Genomic DNA, 20956 nt, shown 5'->3' on the forward strand with positions numbered 1-20956 from the left:
ACACGGCCAATAATGAGAGTGCCACTGCCCTCTAATGTAGTGGATGTGCAATTGCACTTTATTCTAGGACAGTAAAAAAATAAATAAAAAAATAAAAATAAATAAAAAGCATGTTCCCCTGGGGGGGCCCGCCCCACTATTTGAGAAGCACTGGTATAGAGGGAGACAGACCAGCTCCAAAATCTGGGGTAAAAATACTCAACGAGAAGGAGGGTTAAGTTGGACACCTAAGTTAGTTTCATAAATTTGGATTTATTGGCACATTACTATTCTAATTTCATTCTAAGTGCCTTTCTAGTTTGTGTTTTTGCGTTGTTGTACTTGTTTTCCAAATCAATGGTGTGGTCAGTAGCATGGCAGGGAAAGATTGCGCTTTTCCTTATCGGAAGGGCTTCCGCAGTCTTGTATAACCATGCACCACACCCTTTTGATTTGTATTTCTATTGCTTGAACAGTTGTGCTAGTGATGTGTTTAGTACTGTAAGTCATAAACCAAAGTCTACTGGATAAGATTAAGGGGAGAATATAGAAATAAATGCCTGTCATCCACAATTCTTGTCTAATTTCAAATTGTCAATGTAATCGATGATATTCTAATTTCCAAATAACCTTGAAGTGTCTTTTCCAGAAAAAGAAATACAAATATATAAACCACATCAAATTTCAAAGACTTTTATTTTGTTGTTTTATCCCACATGACCTGGTAATAGTGACGAAACAATCCATTGTCATGGAAAGGTGAAGTGCTGTGCTTTTGTTTTGAAACAAAATGGTGGCTTGTGAATGAAGCCAGTGTGTATCAGAGTAACACTTGTTTGTTTGAAGCTCTTTCTTTGGGAGGGCTTTATCGGGAAGCGCTCATTAGGGCGGTCCTCTGACAAGTGATTCATCAGAATGCTTGAATGATGATACATATTGTTAGGACCCGAGCTCCCATTGGGTTTGACCAGTGCAGCCCTTTTGTTGGGGGGCTTCTACATTGGATGCTGTCGAGCCAGTTTGGAACCTTGCCATGTAGTCCTGCTGACGGGGCCCGTCTCTCACGATTCCCCTCCCACATATTATGTGTGAGAGAAAGCAACAGTGGAAAACTTGATCAGCTGTGTAGTTTTACATTTATTGAGATGCTTCTTGGTGTTTTTATTGCCTCCGCGCCCACGGAGGATGACTGCTGACGCGTAATTGGCTCTTTTCTGTGTTAATCATTTATATTTATAGAGACAGCTATCGCTAGAAGGAACAAGAGCCAAAGGTCTTCTCAAAACATTAGAGGGAGAAAAGCCTTCAGTGTGCATGTGTCGCCATTCGCCAGGTAAGTCTGACGACAGCATTTTAAAATTAAATGTGATCTAGTGCTGATAATGTAAAATTTACCGTGTATACATTTGGTATGATTATAAAGCCTCTAAACTGGAGATAATTAAATCATTGCTCATCATCAAGAATCATCATTTACTAATACTCTAGGCTAGGTTGTATATTACTTGTACATCAAAGTCCTTTTTAATTTGAAAATTGATGTTACTCCTGAAATTCAATTAATGCTTTTATAGCAAGCAATCTGAGATTTTTAAGAACAGTTTCCGTTTAACGGCAGGTTTTAGTGACAGACTCATAAATACGATCAATTCATGGACAACGTTAATCTCTGGTCAGTGCACTACTGTTGATGACTCAACAGCATTAATACATTGATTGCAATGGCCAAACATTCTTTCATTTTAAAATCCTCAAAGTCAAAAATAAATTTTCAATGTCATTATGTATGTACATATAGGAACAGACAATCATTCACTCTCACATTCACATGCTGCCTTACTAAAGTCAGGTGACTGTACCATTACACCACTTGTAGTTTTTTTTTTTTTTTTTATACAATATTACATAATTATAGAATATAAAAAAAATATACAATATGTCATTCGGTGATTAGTTGGTCACAATGCTCGTATTTGTATTAAAAATGTGTTCTACTTTTAAACTGTCTATTTGAATACAGTATTAAGCATATAAGTAACTCATAATTTTGTCAGTTAAGGGTTAACAACTGATCCAAACAAATGTACTTACTTTTAGTTCGTATACGGCAAGGGAAACTAATGCCTGATGCCTAAGTACGTCACTGGGCGGTGATTTAGCTATTCCCCCCCCCAAAAACAAACAAACAAACAAACAAAACAAACCCCCCCCCCCAAAAACAAGGAAAATTTAGGAAAAAACTGTTTAATAATACAGTGCCACAATTCACTTCTGTATTGTTCTCAGTCTTTGCACATAGTTTCAGCAATTATCTTCAAACGTGCGGAATTATTTAAAAACACATATCTGAAATTACTTTACAGCATCTTTAAAAATCAAGTATTTTTTCCTCTGGCTATCATCTGCTATCAAAAAGGAGGATTATTATTTTCATTTATTTTCGTAGCCATGGAGTGGATCCCTGGAGGCGTACTACTGCTGTGTTTCATCAGCCTAACGAATGGTGGGTATTGGTTTATTAACTTATCACAAAAACTCTACAGTATGTGTTACGATTGAGAATTCTGTGTTTTTTTAATAGCACAAACTGGTCCTACAATTATCACTGAATTCGCAAGCGTGTGCGAAGATGCTCCTGAAGGTAGGTTTTCCTACATTTGGCTGACATTGTTGCTCTACTAACACAACATCTCCACAGGTGCCCATGCTTTCAAAATAGATGCAACAGATAAAGATAATGACCCACTGAAATATTCACTCTATGGGGAAAATGCCTTGTACTTCGATGTGAACCGTGATACCGGAGATGTGATTGTTTTAAGGACACTTAATAGAGAGGTATAAATTCGTTTTTAAAAAAAAGATCATACTTTCAAATAAGTTAAATTGGGTTCAGTATAATTGTGCATTTTCTCTTTTTTCCCCCTAGGATACTGATGTATTGCAACTTGGAATTTCTGTTTCAGATGGTAGTGCTATTGTGAGTTAATCTGAACACCCTGTTTTTTAAAATTGTATTTTTTAAATTCATTTTTAATCACTACAGTAGTATCATATTGCAATCTGTTTCAGGCCCAAAAAATAATACCCGTACGTTTGCTGGAAGCCAATGACAATAGACCCATATTTCAAGGGTCTAATTTTGAAAACCCAGTGAAAGAGGTTTGTCAGACATCTTTTATTTAATTATCTTAATTCATCATATTTTTATTACAATAACAATAAATAAACATTTATATGTATTTGTGTTTGTGTCTGTATCAGCCTGACGTTATCAATACAATGTAATGATTACATGATGAATCATTGTCACCAATCATCTTTTATGTAAGAAGGGATGTTGTTATTTTATTACACTATTATAGCCATCCTCAATCATCATTAAAAATGTATATAATTGTTAGCTGATCATTTCTTCCCCTCCATCCTCTTTCTTAGAATACTTTACCAGGTACAACTCTTTTCAGAGTGCTGGCCACTGACGACGACATTTTAACAGGTGGTCAGGTTAAATATAGCATTGCTGATGTGAGTATCATTCCTAATTTACAGTATGTCTATATACATGTATTATTCCACAGTTTTTCCATAAACGTATTTTTCAGGTTACCCCGAATCATGGATTGAGTCTGTTTAGTATTAGTTCCACATCCGGTGATGTCACATTGACTGGGGCACTAAATTTCACAGGACTGAGTAGTTATTATCGTTTGAAGATTAATGCAACTGTGAGTATTCATTTTATCGGTTGGATTGCCTTTCCAAAATTAGGTGAGGGATTTACACAGAGGCTTTGTGCCATGTATTATACAGTGGACCCTGAAAGTGACAGTGTGTAGAATGTCAATTTTTCATTGTTCATTCATTTAAAAAAAAAACACACCATTAATTTCAATAATATGGTCCTGTCACATTCAATGTACATTTTTTTTAAGTATAATCATCACAAATTTGGAATTCATCATCATCTTTCATGCATGTATATTAATTTGAGATGTCAAAGATTGCCTTTAAATTGTAAAACCCATCAACATTTTTCATGTTTCATTGGGAGCAATTCTTTAATCTGTTTTTGGGCAATCCTCACCATTATGTTTTTTTTTTTTTTTTTTTTTTAACAAAGAACAAAATTTACCAGCCTAGAAATATATGCATTGTTTATAAAAGCAAGGCAATGTTTAACAACAGCATTTTGACTTTCCACATTTCCCATTCCAGGATGGTGGGGGCAGATGTTATTTCAGCGAGATTAATTATTTCTCGACCATTGCTTATTACATTATTACCGTTTTGGACGTCCCAGATCTCAACCCCAAATTCTTGGGCATACCCTACATCGGAAGTGTTGATGAAAATTCTGCGGTGGTGAGTTCCTGCTCATCTTCATATGCATTGAAGAAAGGACTTATGCTTTCTGCAGTATTGTATTTTTTGGTCAAAGATATTTTGAACTAACCTGAAAATGTATTTTTATCTTTGATAGGACCATTCTGTTTATACCGTGACAGCCATAGACCAAGACACAGACATCAATGACAGGATTATCTACAGCATTGAAGGTGAGGTGTAAAAAACGTATTACTGTTTGCTTTCAATGAAGAAGAGTGAAATTATATGTCTTTCCAACCATTCCCTTACCGCCCATAATTCACAGATTCCACTGAAGATGGGCTCTTTAAAATCTCGAGCAATAATGGCACTATTTATGTGGCGTCGGAAATTGACAGAGAAAAAATCGGTGATGTTGTTACCATGACTATAAAGGTATATGATGTTCAAAGTTATTAGTATCATAACAATGGGGTCTGGAAGACCATTAGTCATCATTAATAACTATTACATCTCCACATATTTTGTGACTTTAGGCCACTGAGTCCCAGCTAAACATCCACGGGGTGGCTGCTAGCACCACGGCTCCAATACAAATCAACATCAATGACATCAATGACAACAAACCAGAGTTTTACAAATGTGAAGGAGAAGGAGAGCTGCAAATCTGTGATAAAGCAAGTCAATTTGAAGTGGAAGTAGCTGAGCACTCACTGGGAAGTGTGCATATTAACATGATGGTCAAGGACCTAGACAAGGTAACAACTTCTTACAGGATCTGTCACTCGGAATTGTGCTGATGGTCAAATGAAATCCTATTCTGTCATTTCACAGACTAAAAACATTCAACTAACTCTAAAGGGAGCTAATAAGGACGTGTTTTCTGTCGAGCCCAAATCTTCTATGGTCGACAGTGTTGTTCAACTCGTGGTCAAAGAGCCACAAAAACTAGATTATGAAGAAACACAGCAAATGGTTGTGGAGGTAAGACAAAAGACACTATGAAGGGCATTTAACTGAACACTTAGTCAGTGCTATGATCTTCCAGCAATGTCACATCACTCAGAGACACATCATCACTTTTCAGTCTGTGGTCTTGCCTCAGAGCATTTCAGAAAAACTCACCCATTACTTCTTTGGGGCATCACAAAAATCATCCATCCATTTTCTGTACGGCTTATCCTCACTAAACAACAACAAAAAAAATTATGCACTGAAACTTCTTTTGTGTCTTCTTTGATTTATTTGGTGTGAAAAAAAACTCTGTGTGTCATGCCACAGGTGATTGCCAGCGATCCAGAAGAAATCAGCTTTGTTTCCACTGCCACAGTTTCTATTATGATAACAGACATCAATGACAACAGTCCCAAATTCCCAAAGGATACTTACTTCGACTTGAAAGTGACTGAGCACTCTGACGTTGGCACTGTAGTGGATACTATCACTGTAAGTTCTTTGAGTTGCAACATCATTTGAAATCTTCATGTAAGACTGGTATCGTGTCACGTTTGGTCAAAGAAAAAAAAAAAAAAAAGAGCATATTTATTTACAGGCAGATGATCCTGACACAATGGACAAAGACAACATCACTTACATGCTCCTCCCAGAAAGCATGTACGTCTGGGTCACACTTCAATGAAAACGTCTAATTTTCACTGAGGCATGCCACCAACCAGTCTGTATCTGTGTTTCAGACGGACTTATTTTGACGTGGAACTAAAGACGGGTGTGATTTATGTGAAAAACAAGACACTGTTGGATCGCGAAATCAGACCTTTGCACTCTGCCACTCTTCAGGCCAAAGACTCAGGTGGCAAGCCTGCCACCGCATTTTTGGAGTTTGTAGTGACGGATATCAACGACCAGCCACCAGTCTTCAACAAAGAATATTATCAGGAATTTGTTAAAGAGGGTTCACAGCTTGAATTTCAAGTAGAGGTAAGTGACAATTATTTGTTGACTATTTCATCATTATTTGTTGACTATTTCCAGTGTCCAGTTTGTTATTGTTGTTCAATGCACTCCAGCACAAGAGGCCAGTTGCTATTACAGTGTTCCCTCATTTTCCGCTGGGGTTAGGTTCCAAAAAATACCCGCAATAAATGAAATCCGCGAAGTAGTTAGCTTTATGTTTTACAACTTTTATAAATGTTTTAAGACTCCAAAATCCCCGACCGCACAATTTATACACTTTTCTCATTGAGGGATTTACATGTTCTCCCATTTCTCTCTTGTTCAAACATTGACAATGTTCAAACTGTCATAAATTTTATAAAATGGGTATATTACTGTAAAAAAATATGCAAAATTGCACTTAAAAAAAAAAAAGCGATACAGCGAGACCGCGAAAAGTGAACCGCGTTATAGCGAGGGAAGACTGTACTCCAAAACATCAAGCAAAGTCACAATCCTGCAGCAGATGGTGTTGTGCTGAAAAAATCTTACTGGCTGGCCGATCTTGGAAATAAAAATGGTCAACCATTATACCAGCAAACATTCATTTACGGAAAGACAGCTTGTCTGGCTGATAACATACATATGGGACATATACAGGTATGCTCCACTAACAAAAACATCAATTCAAAAAAATACATCCGGGTATCCAATGGCCCATGGGCCGGTACCGGGCCGTGGATGGGTGGTTGAGCCCATTGTTCTAAAGACAAACTTGGTCCTCGAGGGCCAGAGTCCCGCAGGTCTTGGATGTTTCCCGTCTCCAACACAAATGATAAATGATCAGCTCATCAAAGCTCTGCATAAACCTGATAACAATCCTGTTGATTGGTATAAGCTTGTGCTGGAAGAGGGAAATCTCCCAAACCTGCAGGAATCCGCCCCGTTAGGACAGAGTTTGCCCACACCTGTTCTAAGGTGTCATCAATTTTAAAACAACAAAAATCCCGTAAAGCATTTGTATCTTTACAAGACGTGCAAAACACTGCTTACATAATGGCAATAAAAGATTATTTCATTATGTTTGGACAATAAAACAGAGGGTGCAGTCGTGTGGACAGTTGTATTGGGGTGTGGTATACTGTAGTTAGCCTTCCCTCTTCTGTGCATGTGCTCTATGTGCCCAGGGACACTTCTTCCAATCGTGTTGGGTCAGGCAAGTGTATGGTTTTTCAGTGGTGACTGGTGAAAACACATCCTAGTTCAACAATCTCCTTCTGTTAGCGTGATAAGCTCCAACTAAATGTGCTGTCCCATTGTGAAGATATTTTTGTCTATTTCCCTTTATTTTCAATAGGCGACTGATGCAGATGAGCCAGGCACGTTAAACAGCCAAATCATGTTTGAAATACTGCCAAGCAAGTACAGCAATTACTTCATCATGGACCCCAATACCGGAGTGTTGAAGAACAGGGCTGAACTGGACCGCGAGGCTTTGGATGCTGAGCTGAAGGGCAAGATCGAGCTGAATGTTACTGCCACAGACAAGGGTATGCCTCCCCTGTCCACCATGGTCAGTGTGATCATCAATGTGGAGGTGTGTCTGCCATCAGGTTGAGTTTGTTTGCTGTGTTTGTACTGCAAAACCGCTTTAACATCCATATTTTCTTGTCATGTATCCAAGGATGTCAATGACAACGCACCAGAGTTTAAGAACTCCTCATACAAATTCAGTGTCCCAGAGGGGGAAAAGGGTCAGTATACTGGTAAATTTTAAGTGTACATACTGCAGGTTCTAATTAGTAAACCATTTCCGGCAACCAGGTGCATTTGTGGGGACAGTCCTGGCTGAAGATTTGGACCAAACAACAGACTTTAACCGGATAGCTCTTCGAATCATCTCGGGGAGTTTTGACAGTTTCAGCATTCTCACAACTTCAGAAGAGCAAGTTTACATGGGAAACATCACAGTGGACCTCAGCATTGATCTGGACTATGAAAGTGCTCGGAAGAAATACATGCTGCAAGTAGAAGCCACCGATCTGGGACAGAAAAAAGATGTGGTGACGGTGGAGGTTGATGTGTTGGATGTGAATGATGAAAGGCCTGAGTTCTACCCTTCAAAGCCTGCGAAAGTGAAAGAAAACACAACAGAGACTGCAGTCATTGGGACATTTGAGGCGTGGGATAAAGATACTAACCACTCGCTGACCTATGAGTTGACGTCCCTCGAATGCAGATGCAATGGCTCTCTGTCACCTTGTGACTGGTTTGTCCTGGAGCCGACCGGAGACGTGCTGGTCAATCCGAAACGCACAGTAGATTATGAATTGTGTGACTGGGCGGTGATGGAGGCTCGGGTGATAGACAAGTACACTGAGAAAGGGGAGAATTACAGTCTCATTGCAGGTCTGCTCACTTAACTCAACTTTATTTATAAAGCACTTTAAAATAATACCATACATTAACATCACCCTGCATTGTGACTTTCTTTGCAACATTTCAGGACAAATGGAGATCACCATTGAAGACATCAATGACAATGCCCCACAATTCATCTACTCAGATACTATATTTGGTGAGCTATTGCTCATTTTTTTATGTGATCACCCTTTTTAAAATTTACTTTTAAATATACTTCTACATTTAGAATTTCATTTTCTCAGTTGTTATGTATTCTTAAATCGCACACTGTATTTCTTTTTAGCCTTCTGAATTTAGAAACCACATACACATACAGACTGGTGGTCACTGTCATGTCAATCATTACAAGCAGCACACTGATTGATGGGTTCTGTCACGTAGTCTTCATGTATCGAAGACATTGGTTAGACTACATGTAGTGATTATCCTCAGTTGCAGTTTACATGTTCACTATAGTAGATGGTATGCCCTATGGTTAATATCAATAATACCTTACTCTACTTACCCAAGAATCATATAAAAATCAACTTCTCGTTTTAACAAGATTGCTCAAAGTCACTTCTTCCTCCTTTAGTTGTGGTAACAGAGACTGCAAGCAAGGGGACATCAGTTGGGGGAGTCACTGTGAGTATAAAGTACTGGATATATATTAACCTCTTGAATGCAATATAATGTTGTTCAATATCTTGATGCGCCAAGGCAACAGACCGAGATACAGAAATTAACGCACAGATTGAGTTTAAAGTAAGTGAAGTGCGATTTGAGGACTTCAACAAAAACACAAGTGTCACAAGGTCTGTGTTTGAGGCTGTCACCACAGAGCAAAAGGATATTTACGTTGGGATTATTCAGTGAGTGCAGTCAGCAGTTTTGTACATGATTCAGAGCATGTTTGTGTCTTCACACATACATCTTATTACCGCCTGCATACAGAACCACTGAGGGGCTTGATGTCACTTTGAGAGGGAAATATTTGTTGACAGTGTCTGCAACCGACTCTGGTGGCCTCTCCACCACTACTACACTGGAGGTGAGTGAATGGGTCAAAACTCCTCTATTGGCAAGAAGAAAATATGCCTCAATACCTACTAAACAGGCAGACTTCAGAATTACTAAACTTCCATTTTAACATTGCAGATTTTCATAGTCGACACATCTTATAGAGTTGAACTTCAATTTAGACAAACACGAGACGAGGTTGCACAAAACGAGCCTGCTATCGTCAGGTAAGTGGACAATATTATAGTTCATCATATTTCATTCCCCAAAACAGAAGGGGATGGCATCATCCCTCTCAACCTGAGGTACAGGGTTAAATTTGCCACAAAAAACACTCAGTAGTATTTTATTCTAAGCAATCACTCTCCTCTCTCCATCTCCAGAACACTTACATCTGCCACCAAAGCTGTGGTTGAGATAATTTCCATCAAGGAGGACACTTCTGAAGAATCCAGGTGATTTTTTTTGTTACTTTATCTGATAACTGACTGTGCTCTAAAATTATAGGCGGGTGGGGAAAATGATGAAAACTGTTAGAGCTAATTCTACCCAGTAGGGGTCGCAAATGTTCTTTTTTTTATTTTTTTTAAATCAATCATATTGTTGACTTTAACATAGAAAATGTTTATTTGATAAAAAGCACAGGTTTTGCATTACTTTCTCACAGGGCTTCAGTTGGTGCAATAATGGTGGTATATTTTCTTTATACCAATGGGACTGCTCTCACGCCAAATAAAGTGCATTTAATGATTTCTGAACCCCAGCATGCCCAAGCATTGGAACAGTTAGGCCTCATGTACATTGTAAGTATTGGGTTTGTTTTGGAAATATCTCTTGATGTATTTATTTTTTTCCCCTCTCTATGGCGGGTTGAAGGTTAGAGGTTCTTCCATTCCACTGATGCTTATTTGTACAGTTTAATAACTATTTTGGTCCAACTCTTCAGTATATCGGGTACAATGTAATTCCGCTTTGGGCAACTAGATGTCTGCATTTAATAATTAACATTTAACTAATGGGATACACTGTGCTTTGTCTCAGACTGATTCATCAATAAAAAATCCGGAGTCTAACCCTCTAAAATTCATCCCGTATGGCATCATGGCAGGCCTCATAATTGTGCTTGTTGTCCTCATCACTTCATTGGTTTGCACTCGTAGAAAGTAAGTAAGACTTCGTAAGACTAAGGGCTATATTCATCCATCCGGTGGTCTGTAACTTGTGCTCATCAACTTTATTCACTCTCCAGCTACAGGCGGAAGCTCAAGGCTGCAAAAGCCATGAACTCTGCAACTATGGTGGCATCTGACAACCTCAAAAGTGGCCCTGTGGTGCCAGGGACCAACAAGTACACCATGGAAGGGTTAGAAGACAATACCATCATCCATGACTCAGTCATTGTCAATGAACTGTAGAAAATGTGCTTTGTTTCTAACTCCATGCCATCATTTTACACCAATAGGGCAAACCCAGTTCTCAATCTCAACATCGACACAGCTATGGTCCTGGACCTGGATGGAGAGAGCTCAGATGTAGACAAAGTCAGGTAAACACAGAACTGTTTCCACAAAGTTGTTAGCATTAAATTGTTGCAAATACTTTATCTTGACATGATAAAGAATTAAGATTCAACTTAGTGGAATTAGCCACACTGAATAATTAAATGGCACTATTGGTTATGATGTTTGTCCCTATATTCTGTAAAACAATATAAACTGACCTTGTTCCTCAAGTGACTAATGTTACATTTCCCTCCCAATCCAAGCCTTGACTCCCTGGACTATAGTGATGACATGAACACACCTGAGGACACAAAATATGTTATGGTAAATACTACATTGGAACCCACTGCATGTATTTTTTAGTAATATACTGGCCTAAAGCTAGAGATGTTCCTCATCAGCAGAAAATCCAGGAAGAAGATGAACTGGAGGACAACGGGCCCCCTGAGTACGTCGAACCTCTGGGTGCAGCTTTGGCTCAACGGAGCCAGAAAAAAGGTTCAGACGATCACAGAGTGGGTATCAGCAATCCTGCATTCAGCACAACAGACCTGTGACATAATCGTGGACATCAACCACAGATGTGACTGCTGTGCAATCACACAACCAAATGGACAATAAAACTGCAACAATGATGGTCTTGAAGACCTAAAAACTTCCCTAAGAGACATTGCTGAGATTCTTAGATAAAATATAAACATTTAAATGGTGGACTGAACTATTGTGAAGATTTCTTTTCAGCAAAACTAAAGGAAAAACCAAAAATGACACCATATTAACAATGTCACGTGCATTTACCTATCTTGTTTGAATAATTCTAATCAGTTAAGAATAATCATCATATTTATTGTCTTGATAACACACAGTTTATACATGTACATGCATGAAGAAAGCTGCATTTACCTGTCACTATAGTGATAGACACACAGGAAGAGGGTCGCATCCCGGGGAGCATTTCAGGCTTGTGAACTGAGGGTCTCAAAATAGCAGCATCTGTTCTTGACCACAGCTGAGTTTGAAGTTTGCACTTCAATCAATCTTGATAGTTTTCTTTTAAATCTAAGTCGTACAAAAAGGGAAAATTCCCAAACCCCTGCCAAATGTTAATTTAGGAAAATGTTTGGAGAGTTACGAAAGAACCAGAGATGCAAATTTTCGAGTTCAACTTTGATTTGTTCCCACATAACTCTTGATTTGTATTATACACTACATTATACATTTAAATCATTTTTTCAACCCACTCTTTCTTGTCAACTTAAAAAGTACCATGTTCTGGCAACAATTGTGGCATTGAGTTTGTTTTGTCACAATATTCCTTTTAACTGCCATCACACATGTAATTAGTGATGGCAAAATGAAGCCCCGTAAAGCAGTGAAGCCCTGCAGTGAAATGCTTCACACACACGTAGGGGCTTCAAGATGATTCATTTCCTCGACTACGCCATCATGTGGACAGAAAAATGTATAACATGCTTGGTGCATGCAATAAAATGGTGGGGTGTAAATCATGCTCTAAATACAAAAGAATATATATTTGAAGAGTGTTTTAACATGAATTGTTCTGTGTTACTTTGTCTATGTTTGTGCTTATGCAACAAGTGAAAATGTGAAATCAGGAGGTAAAATAAAGTGCTTATTCATTTTTATTTAAAAACTATTTTTTCCGAAGTTTTTGGACTCAGGCGGTTTCTTTTTTTTGCAGAGAATTTCACCTGCTTTGGGAAAAAACTCTTTCACATGGTACTGATGAAGCAGGGGTGCATCGATATGAGATAGCAAGTTTGTATAGAATTGGACGCGTATATTTCTGTGATTCCCAGTACTGAAGGGGACTTTCAACTGTGAACAGAAAAATGTGAATTTTATGTGTTGTCACATTTTATTTTATTTTATTATTGGAATCTGTTAAAATAGTACCGTAATTACAGTGCATTACCTTCTGAGGTGAGATCTGCTCAAAGTGCTCCTAAACAAGGGAAAATCTCTTTCTTGCTGGTTCCATCGCAAAAAGAAGCTCGTCAAATCGAATGCCAAAAGCAAAAAAAGTAGCGCAATAAGGGACCCGAAAACACAAAAAGTGAAGGGGGAATCCATAGCGTTTCTTTGCCGCTTTTATTTCGAACTACACTCAAACCTTGCGAATCATTTCCTGAATCAGTCACGTGGTACACCTGCTTCGTGGGGCTTCAAACGTCACCACGTACGTCATCAACACACGCATTGACACGCCGTTCATGAACCACTCATCTGCATTACTCGGCACACGCTTCAGGGATTCGACCCGAGAAGCACATCACTACATGTAATTAACAAGACAGAAACCATTGGAAAAAGATAAAACATGTTTTGTGCAGACTGTAATCTTTATTTTGGTCCATATGTTATAAAGCAGCAATTTGAAAATTGTTTTGCTTTCAAATTAATTGCAACACCCAATGCAGCTGATGCAACCCTTGGACCAGTGTTGGGGAATCCAGGTTGAGAAAGTAAAAACCCTTGCACAGATTGGCTTTATCCGAGTCCTTCTACTCAACTGGCAGGCGAACACGCTCATTTCCACCTGTTGACCACAAGCACCTGTGGCTAAAACCAAACTGTTTCCGGAATTTACTTTGTGCCTTTGTGTGTGTGAATTTACTTGGACTGCCCAACCCTGCCTTTGACATTTAAAAAAAAAAAAAAATGTGTATTGCATTGCCTCAGTGGATGACACAAGATTTTATGTATAACAAAATGTGTAAATAGATCTTGTTTGCTGGTGTTTACATTGACTTTTTGTGACTTCATGCAGCGTGAGCTCATTACAAGAAGCATAGAAAAATTAGTCACATCTAAATGAATGAATGGAGATGTGGTTAATTGTATGCACAACAATATCACAGACCAACAGCGCTGAAACCAAACTACATCAAAATGAGAGTTCATAAGATAAAGAGAGAAGATTGCTTAATTTTAAACTACAACTAAATAAGAAAAAAAAAAAAAAAAAAAAAAGAAGGGCTGTGAGTACGGCCCGCACAGCTGAAGTCATAACTTATGATCATGATTGTGCTTTAGTGCTCTGATTGGTGCATTTATCCACATTTCCACAAAACCAACAAGTCAAAAATCAGTGCCAATTTGAAAAGCAGAGTAGCCTACGAGACAAGACAAAAGCCTGCACTGACATTAGAAACTTCTTTCACACATTTAGATTTGAAGTGCACATTACACATAAAACTTGCCCTCATTTAACAACACAACATTCAGTTACCTCGAGGCCATCATCCTGTTCCAGGACTGTCAATGCAGCTGGTTAGATAGGGCAATTTGCTGTCATGGTTTCATGTTTATTTATGAAGTGCTTTATCAACAATATCTGCTATATAAATGGACAGTAAAAAGAGCAGAATAGGGTGTGGGCAATTAGGGAGAATAGCAACAGTGACATTAAAATACAGTGGAACCTCCTCAATTGAATACAGTAAACGTGATAGTCGTGAATATTGTTGCTGTGACAATCTAATTCTCTATCTATCGATACACAAATAACTTGTAACTTTTTACTAAGGAGATGCTAATATAACTAGCTTGCTTGCTATGCTAGCATGCCGATAACAATGACTAGCATGAAAATGAACTTGAGAAACTTGCCAACAAATAACAAAAAGTATATTTTTACTTCGCTGAAAACATTAGTTCAAAGTATTTAACAAACAACAGATGAGAATACATCACTTATACAGTATCACCTACCAAACAAAGCAACCGTTAGCTGACTTTGGTTGAAAGTCGGACTACTGGATTGTTGCCGACGGACAAAACTTAAGTTCAATAATTTCAGCAATAATATTAAAATCCACTAGGTGACGCTGTTCTGCTAACATCTTACAGTTTTCTGTCGAGTAGGCCTATGTGTTTGTTGAGCGTCTTCACTGGGTAAGTTAGTTTCTGTTTACAATATTATGATAGTGAAGCATGCTAAATATAATTCAATGAATAATTAATGAAGGTTTTATGATGACTACAGTTTCAGCCTGACTGTGGCAAAGCTGGAGCATATTGGAGCTAATGATGTTCTCTAAAAATTCACGACAGGTGTGTTTGATCCACGTATCGGCCCGCTACGTTTACAAGCAATTCCACTTCTTTTCCTTTCTGTGACTTCCAGTCTCTCACTCTGTTGTAAACTGCTGATAACATGCTGAGTTCCATTTCCTCAGAGAACATTTGAAGCCTTCTAACTGTGAGTATTGTTCAATTATTTGTCATTTTGGTCTCGTGAAGTCAAGCAGTGAACAACATGATGAAACAGAGTGCTTAAATATCATTTGGAATTGAACCACTAAGTATCAAACACTTGCGAATTTTCCTATTCAGCCCCATTATTAGAGAACAGCATGTTGTCAAAAATAAAATAAATACTGAAATATTGAACAGTCAAGTGAATTAAAATGTTCAAAGCAGGTTAATTTGACCTGTAAAGATTGTATTGGATGTTAGGTTAATCCTGAAATTTCGCTTGAAAGCTGAACATCCCGTTTTTTTGTGAGTATTGTGTGTTGTGGAAACTCCCTCCCCGCCAACACAATAGCATAATGAAATTGATTGTGTTCAACTTTGGAGGTTCTACTTTATCACATGAAAGAAAGTCAACAGAATGCATGGCCAAGAAATGATGCATCATGCAGTCCCCTGCCACCTTTCACCCCAACGTCACTTGTAATAAATGGCAGCTCACTAAGACCCTGAACACGCTAGGTGGTAGTGATTTGATCATCATAAACCTTCTAATAAGTCACTCTGTGGTGTGTGCTCGAGAGCAACAATGTGGCTGCTGCATGTTCTCCATCAGAAGCCGAAATGGGTTTCTCCGGTTACGGCCCACTTTGTCGTCTCGTTCTCCTCTCTTCCCTGCCCGGCATCTGCCCGACCCTCCCTGGGCTGCCTCGTAGGCCAGCGGTGTGGCCGATGGGTTGAGGGGCGGAGGGGGAGGTAGCGAAGGCTGCCTCTTCTGCTTCTTCACCTGTTTCTCCAGGTGCTTCTGGATGGCAGAGCCCAACACGGCCACTTCCACCACTGCCCCGTACACCTCCCACGTCATGCCCTTCTCGTCCCAGCTCACCTCCTGCACCACCTCCTCACTCTTCTCCTTGCAGTTGTTATCCTCTTCAGCTTCTCCCGCCAAATTTTCCTGAGTCACTTCTTCCTTTTCCTCAACATTCACTTGTCTTTCCTCCTCTCCCTTCTCATCCTCTTCCTCATTTTTTTTCTCTGTGCTGGCTTCTTCTCGTCTGATCTCAGGAAAAGTCGTAACGGTGGGCGTTCTCGGCGTCATAGGTGCCGTAGCAACAGAGCGGTACTCCACTTTCTGACCCACTTGTATCTCTGCGTCTGTCGTCCCGGCCACGCTTCTTTCGCAATGACTTGGAAAGTTGAAGGCCTGGTCGCCCTCAGGAGGGGTCATAGGACTGGTGGCCGCGGAGTGACACTGCACCACTTCCAGACTCACCTGAGTGCGGATGTTATGGCAGCCGTCAGGAGCTGGAGATTCTGGGACAGGCGGCTTTGACGCTTCTTTTTCCTTGTGTATAACTTGTTTGATATCTGGTTTTAGGGGCGTTTGATTTGCGCAAACGGATGTATCGCTTGTTTGCGTTTTGCTTTGAGTAGGATTTGCGTTTGATCCTTGATGAGAATCAGTACCTTCTGTTATGGCGTTTTCCTCCCTCTTAAAATCTTTATTTTCTATCTTGCTCATCTCTAGGGGATTACAAGATGACTCCACCCGTTCTCTCTCTACCATCTCATCGTGATCATAGTGAGTCACTAAGATGGTAATGTCTTGGTCCATACTCCCCATTCGTTGTTGCTTAGACTGGTGATTGCTTTCCTCCACATGTGGCTCTGAAGAACAGGCGGCGCCTTCTGTAGAAGAGTTTCTGATTGTGTCAGACTCGGCTTCTGCTGGACTTTTTGTTGTGGGAGTAATCGTTTGCGTCCCACTCCCAGCGAGTGCCGGGAAAGCTGTGGCCGAGGGTGTCTTTGGAGTCATGGGAGACGTGGCCACAGAGCAAAACTCCACTTGCTGACCCACCTGCATTCCAGCATCCGCTCCAGATCTCCGGAGGGAGCTTGGGAAAATGAAAGAATGACCTCCCTCAGGGGGCGTCATGGGGCTCGTGGCAGCTGAGTGACACTGGACCACCTCCAGGCTGACCTGCGTGCGCATATGGTGCTGCCCAAAAGGTGCAGGGGAATTTGGGTCAGAGGGGTCTACGGTTGAGGGCAAAGAAAACAGGACGTTTTCAGCCATGTCGCCAAGTGTTTGAATTGCATCATCTCCACAGTTGGTTGTTGTTCTGTCACCTGCAGATTGTTGTTTCGAATTGACAGCTTCAGTCTGCTCACTGTCTTTCACGCTTATAAAATCCGACTGCAGACTATTATCGCAAACCTTCCCTGATTGTGCTTCCTCTATTTTCTCCACAAAACTCTCCTCATCGTCTCCGGTGCTGACATTATGGAGCAGTTCTATCTGACCACCCCCTCGACCTGTTGATTCTTGATTGGTGCTCATGAGAGGTCCTTCAAGCGCGGAGTCTCCATCCGGACGCTCGCCATTCTCTTTCCCAAATCCTCTCATCTCATCCTTAAGACTTCCCATTTTTCAAGATGTTCCTGCAGGGAAAAACACAGTGCTGATCGATATTGTTTTTAGTAACAGCACATTATGTAATCAGACAAAAATCTTCTCTGTATTGTTTTTCTTTGTGATTTTTTTTTTTTTTAATACGATACAGTGTACACGAAATTCATCTCATTGGATACTATAAACTGAGATGTACATTTATATTTTGTCCTATATTTTGCACAACATACCGTGATAGTGTTTTGCATTTGATATGATTTAATTTCAACAATAAACAACTTGTAGAATTCAAATACATAGCATACAAGGGACCATAGACTACAAATGTATAGCATCTATAAATTCAACCGGGGATATCTAAAAGAGCAACGTGGATGAAATTAGAATACCAAAACAAACGCATTATGATAAAACAAAGAGCAGGAGACGTACCTGAGCAGTCGATTCAGACTAAAGCCTCTGCAACACAATCTGTCACTTCACAGTCAGGTCAAACATGGTCCAAACTTCATGTTGATGGACACTCTCTCTATTTATGGTGTTGGATCTTGCTGCTCTTGACTGGTCTCGAGCGCCGTGGCTACAGGTTTGTCTGTAGAAGAATCTGTCTGAGGCAATCGTCGCTCTTGAAGCTGTTGCTGCCGTGCCTGTTGAAAAGATTCACATTTCCAGTTTCCCTGGAAACCACACTCGGGTTTGTGGTGAGTGGTAATGTAAGGGGAAAAAAAAAATCTATGTTCGGTTCTCATCTATTCATCAATTCATAGTCATTAATGTGTCATTCAGGGGTTGGGTGGTTCAACAATGGGATGTGCAACAGTTATCTGGGGATATGATTGGTTTCTGAAGGGAAGGTGAACAATGCACAAGATGGATGTATCACATTAACATTGGACTATGTGTGTTTTTGCAAAGAGCACATGTAACACAAGATGACAAATTTTCTCTGCAAATTTAATATTGCTTTTGACATACTCGTTACAAGATGAATTCAAAGCAGGTTCTAGTTAAATATTGTTGACATTGCTGTGTTGCACAGAAAAGGAGGTTAGAGCCTGAAGGAGGCTGAAAGAAGCCACCCACACATAAACGCTCGCACACCACTGTGTCTTTTATACACCATCCATGCTCTCCTATTTAACACTTTAAAAGCCTCACTAAATCTGCTCCTTGAGTGTACAGGTTACATATTTACATTTCCCTAATTTTCAGGTCTTCAATTTCCTGATGGATAAGAATAGTAAGCAGCTCGGCTTGAACACGGTGTGCTGGCTGAAGTATTCTTACCACTAATTCAAAGGCCTCCACCAATCCCTGGCCCCCGCGGAGTTCTGTTGCCCAGCAACCACGTAGTGTGATGGAAGGAGGTGTGCTGCCGAGGGCCAAGGTAAGCCAACACACTCATGAGACTGCCAAAGGCCATCTTATCAGTAATTGTTGCTTATAATGATTTATCAATGACAACCTGCCACAATGTTATCTGTACATACAAATAGAAAATAAAAGAGAAATATATTTGTTTTTATTTCTCAAAATAGTCATACATACAAAATATGGTTAGAAAACAGGTAGAATCAAGTGAGGAAGGAAAAAAATGCATTTTTTTTTGGAATGTTAGTTAAGTGTTGTTGATCCCATTTCTGCGTAGTTACTTGTCTGAAACCTGTTCAGGATGATGATGATGATGATGATGATGATGGTCTGGCTTCAGACTTAGCAAGATGAACGAAGGAATCATTTGGTCTCTCGTTTCTGTCCTAACTCCTTGATGGCCTCTGTGGCCTTGTCGGCAGCTTTGCCTATGGCTGCTTGGCTCTGCTTGCTGGCCTCTTGAGCAACTGCATCCATTTAGAGAATAATAGGACACATTTCAGATAAGATCAACATGTTACCAGCATTTGCTAGTTAAAATATTTTCCATGCTTAAGTTTAATTTAGTTAGTAATAAACATTTCCTATGATCGCCTCTGTCCTTTCCAGGTCTTAAATGGGAAGTCGAGTCAAAAATGTCCTTTTCAATAGGTTCTTTGTGCCAGCACTAGCCTAAATGCGATATTGTGATGTAATAATGTGTTTGTGTAATATAAATTCAGCAGAAAAATCCCCCCGTTTTAATCCATTTTAGGGGCAGCCATTTTGCCACTTGACTGAAAATGACACCATCACGCCTAGCTTACGAACAGGTGAGCTGGCATTGGTCGACGTTACCTGAGTCCTTATAAGGCACTGTGATGTCTTTTTCAGTCCACAGTAAGTGGCAAAATGGGTTGAGATGGGTTCAAACAGGTGGATTTTTATTCCTCATTCATATTTCATAAATGCATTATTAATCATAATGGCATGTTTAGACTAGTGTGGGTGCATAGAACATATTGTAAAGATTTTTTTTAACCTGACTTCTCCTTTCTAAAACATTCTTTCTTCATACTGCAATTTATAAAATGTTTACGTTATTCACGCAAAGCTACACATACAATATTGCTACCTTGTGGCTTGCTAGAACTTCACTTTGTCATACTAAATTACATAACCAAAGTACCCAACCTAGCAAACATATTATTACATTATCATTTGTGACAAATAAAATACATAAATTCAATATATTATATAGACACAATACTTTTACGAAGGCCAATTCCAATTGCCTAACTGGGGTCGTTTTCAAAATGCTATCCACATTACACTAGAGTCAAGCTGTTGCAGTGTGTCTGATTACCTGCATTGGCTGTTTCTTTGGATGAGTCTGCCACCTGCTGCACAGCTTCCTGAGCTGCCTGCACTGAGAACACAATGTTACTCTGTGAAATGTATTTATTAAAAAAAAAATAAAAAAATACAAGTGACGTCATTGTATGAGCCGAGTTACCTGCAGTTTCCGTGACCCCTTTGACAGCGGAATGGCTGCTGCCTTTTAGGCCCTCAAAGGACTTTTTCAGCGAGGCCATGGCGCCACTGTTGGTCCCTGCGGGGTCCACTGAATGGGTCTGAGCAGACTGCAGCCCGAGCCGCCGTTTAATACCCTCGGTTCGAGCCAGACACTGGTGAGCCTGCACGTTCCAGTCGGATTAACCCGGACAAAACACCTCAAAGAGGCCCTGTCAGACTGGCATCCTGGCAGTTGTGCCAAGAGCCATCGCAGCAAATTCTAAACATCCTGACCCGTCTGACAGGCCCTAATTCAATAAGCAAATTGGTTACA

General features: G+C 39.8%; 3 protein-coding genes across 4 annotated transcripts; 1 reads left to right on the forward strand and 2 right to left on the reverse strand.

The window, feature by feature from the left end:
• The first annotated feature begins 769 nt into the window (after window positions 1-769).
• Window positions 770-12631, forward strand: cdhr2 (cadherin related family member 2). 2 transcript variants are annotated; one of them, XM_077532996.1, is made up of 32 exons: window positions 770-1067; window positions 1219-1312; window positions 2426-2482; window positions 2561-2620; window positions 2678-2817; window positions 2909-2959; window positions 3052-3141; window positions 3418-3507; window positions 3585-3707; window positions 4198-4344; window positions 4463-4538; window positions 4634-4743; window positions 4845-5066; window positions 5143-5292; window positions 5590-5754; window positions 5861-5922; window positions 6003-6246; window positions 7559-7798; window positions 7886-7955; window positions 8026-8610; window positions 8708-8779; window positions 9200-9249; window positions 9325-9476; window positions 9559-9655; window positions 9763-9851; window positions 10008-10079; window positions 10292-10427; window positions 10666-10787; window positions 10874-10987; window positions 11087-11170; window positions 11390-11450; window positions 11528-12631. In XM_077532996.1, the coding sequence occupies exons 1-32, from the start codon at window positions 903-905 to the stop codon at window positions 11681-11683; spliced, it is 4146 nt and encodes a 1381-aa protein (XP_077389122.1). In that variant the 5' UTR covers window positions 770-902; the 3' UTR covers window positions 11684-12631. The 2 variants fall into 2 exon arrangements, with proteins under 2 accessions (XP_077389122.1, XP_077389123.1); XM_077532997.1 differs by having other exon boundaries at window positions 11531-12631.
• A 588-nt stretch (window positions 12632-13219) lies between these two features.
• On the reverse strand, window positions 13220-18551 carry gprin1 (G protein regulated inducer of neurite outgrowth 1). Its single transcript, XM_077533000.1, has 2 exons — window positions 18190-18551; window positions 13220-17786 (listed from the first exon to the last, which is right to left on the reverse strand). Exon 2 carries the CDS (start codon window positions 17770-17772, stop codon window positions 15904-15906), a length of 1869 nt encoding a protein of 622 aa, XP_077389126.1. The 5' UTR covers window positions 17773-17786; window positions 18190-18551; the 3' UTR covers window positions 13220-15903.
• A 139-nt stretch (window positions 18552-18690) lies between these two features.
• adirf (adipogenesis regulatory factor) lies at window positions 18691-20787 on the reverse strand. Its single transcript, XM_077533003.1, has 3 exons — window positions 20624-20787; window positions 20474-20536; window positions 18691-19595 (listed from the first exon to the last, which is right to left on the reverse strand). Exons 1-3 carry the CDS (start codon window positions 20700-20702, stop codon window positions 19492-19494), a joined length of 246 nt encoding a protein of 81 aa, XP_077389129.1. The 5' UTR covers window positions 20703-20787; the 3' UTR covers window positions 18691-19491.
• Between the last annotated feature and the right edge of the window lie 169 nt (window positions 20788-20956).

This window comes from Festucalex cinctus, chromosome 9 (assembly GCF_051991245.1).
Source record: "Festucalex cinctus isolate MCC-2025b chromosome 9, RoL_Fcin_1.0, whole genome shotgun sequence".
Classification (NCBI taxonomy): domain Eukaryota; kingdom Metazoa; phylum Chordata; class Actinopteri; order Syngnathiformes; family Syngnathidae; genus Festucalex; species Festucalex cinctus.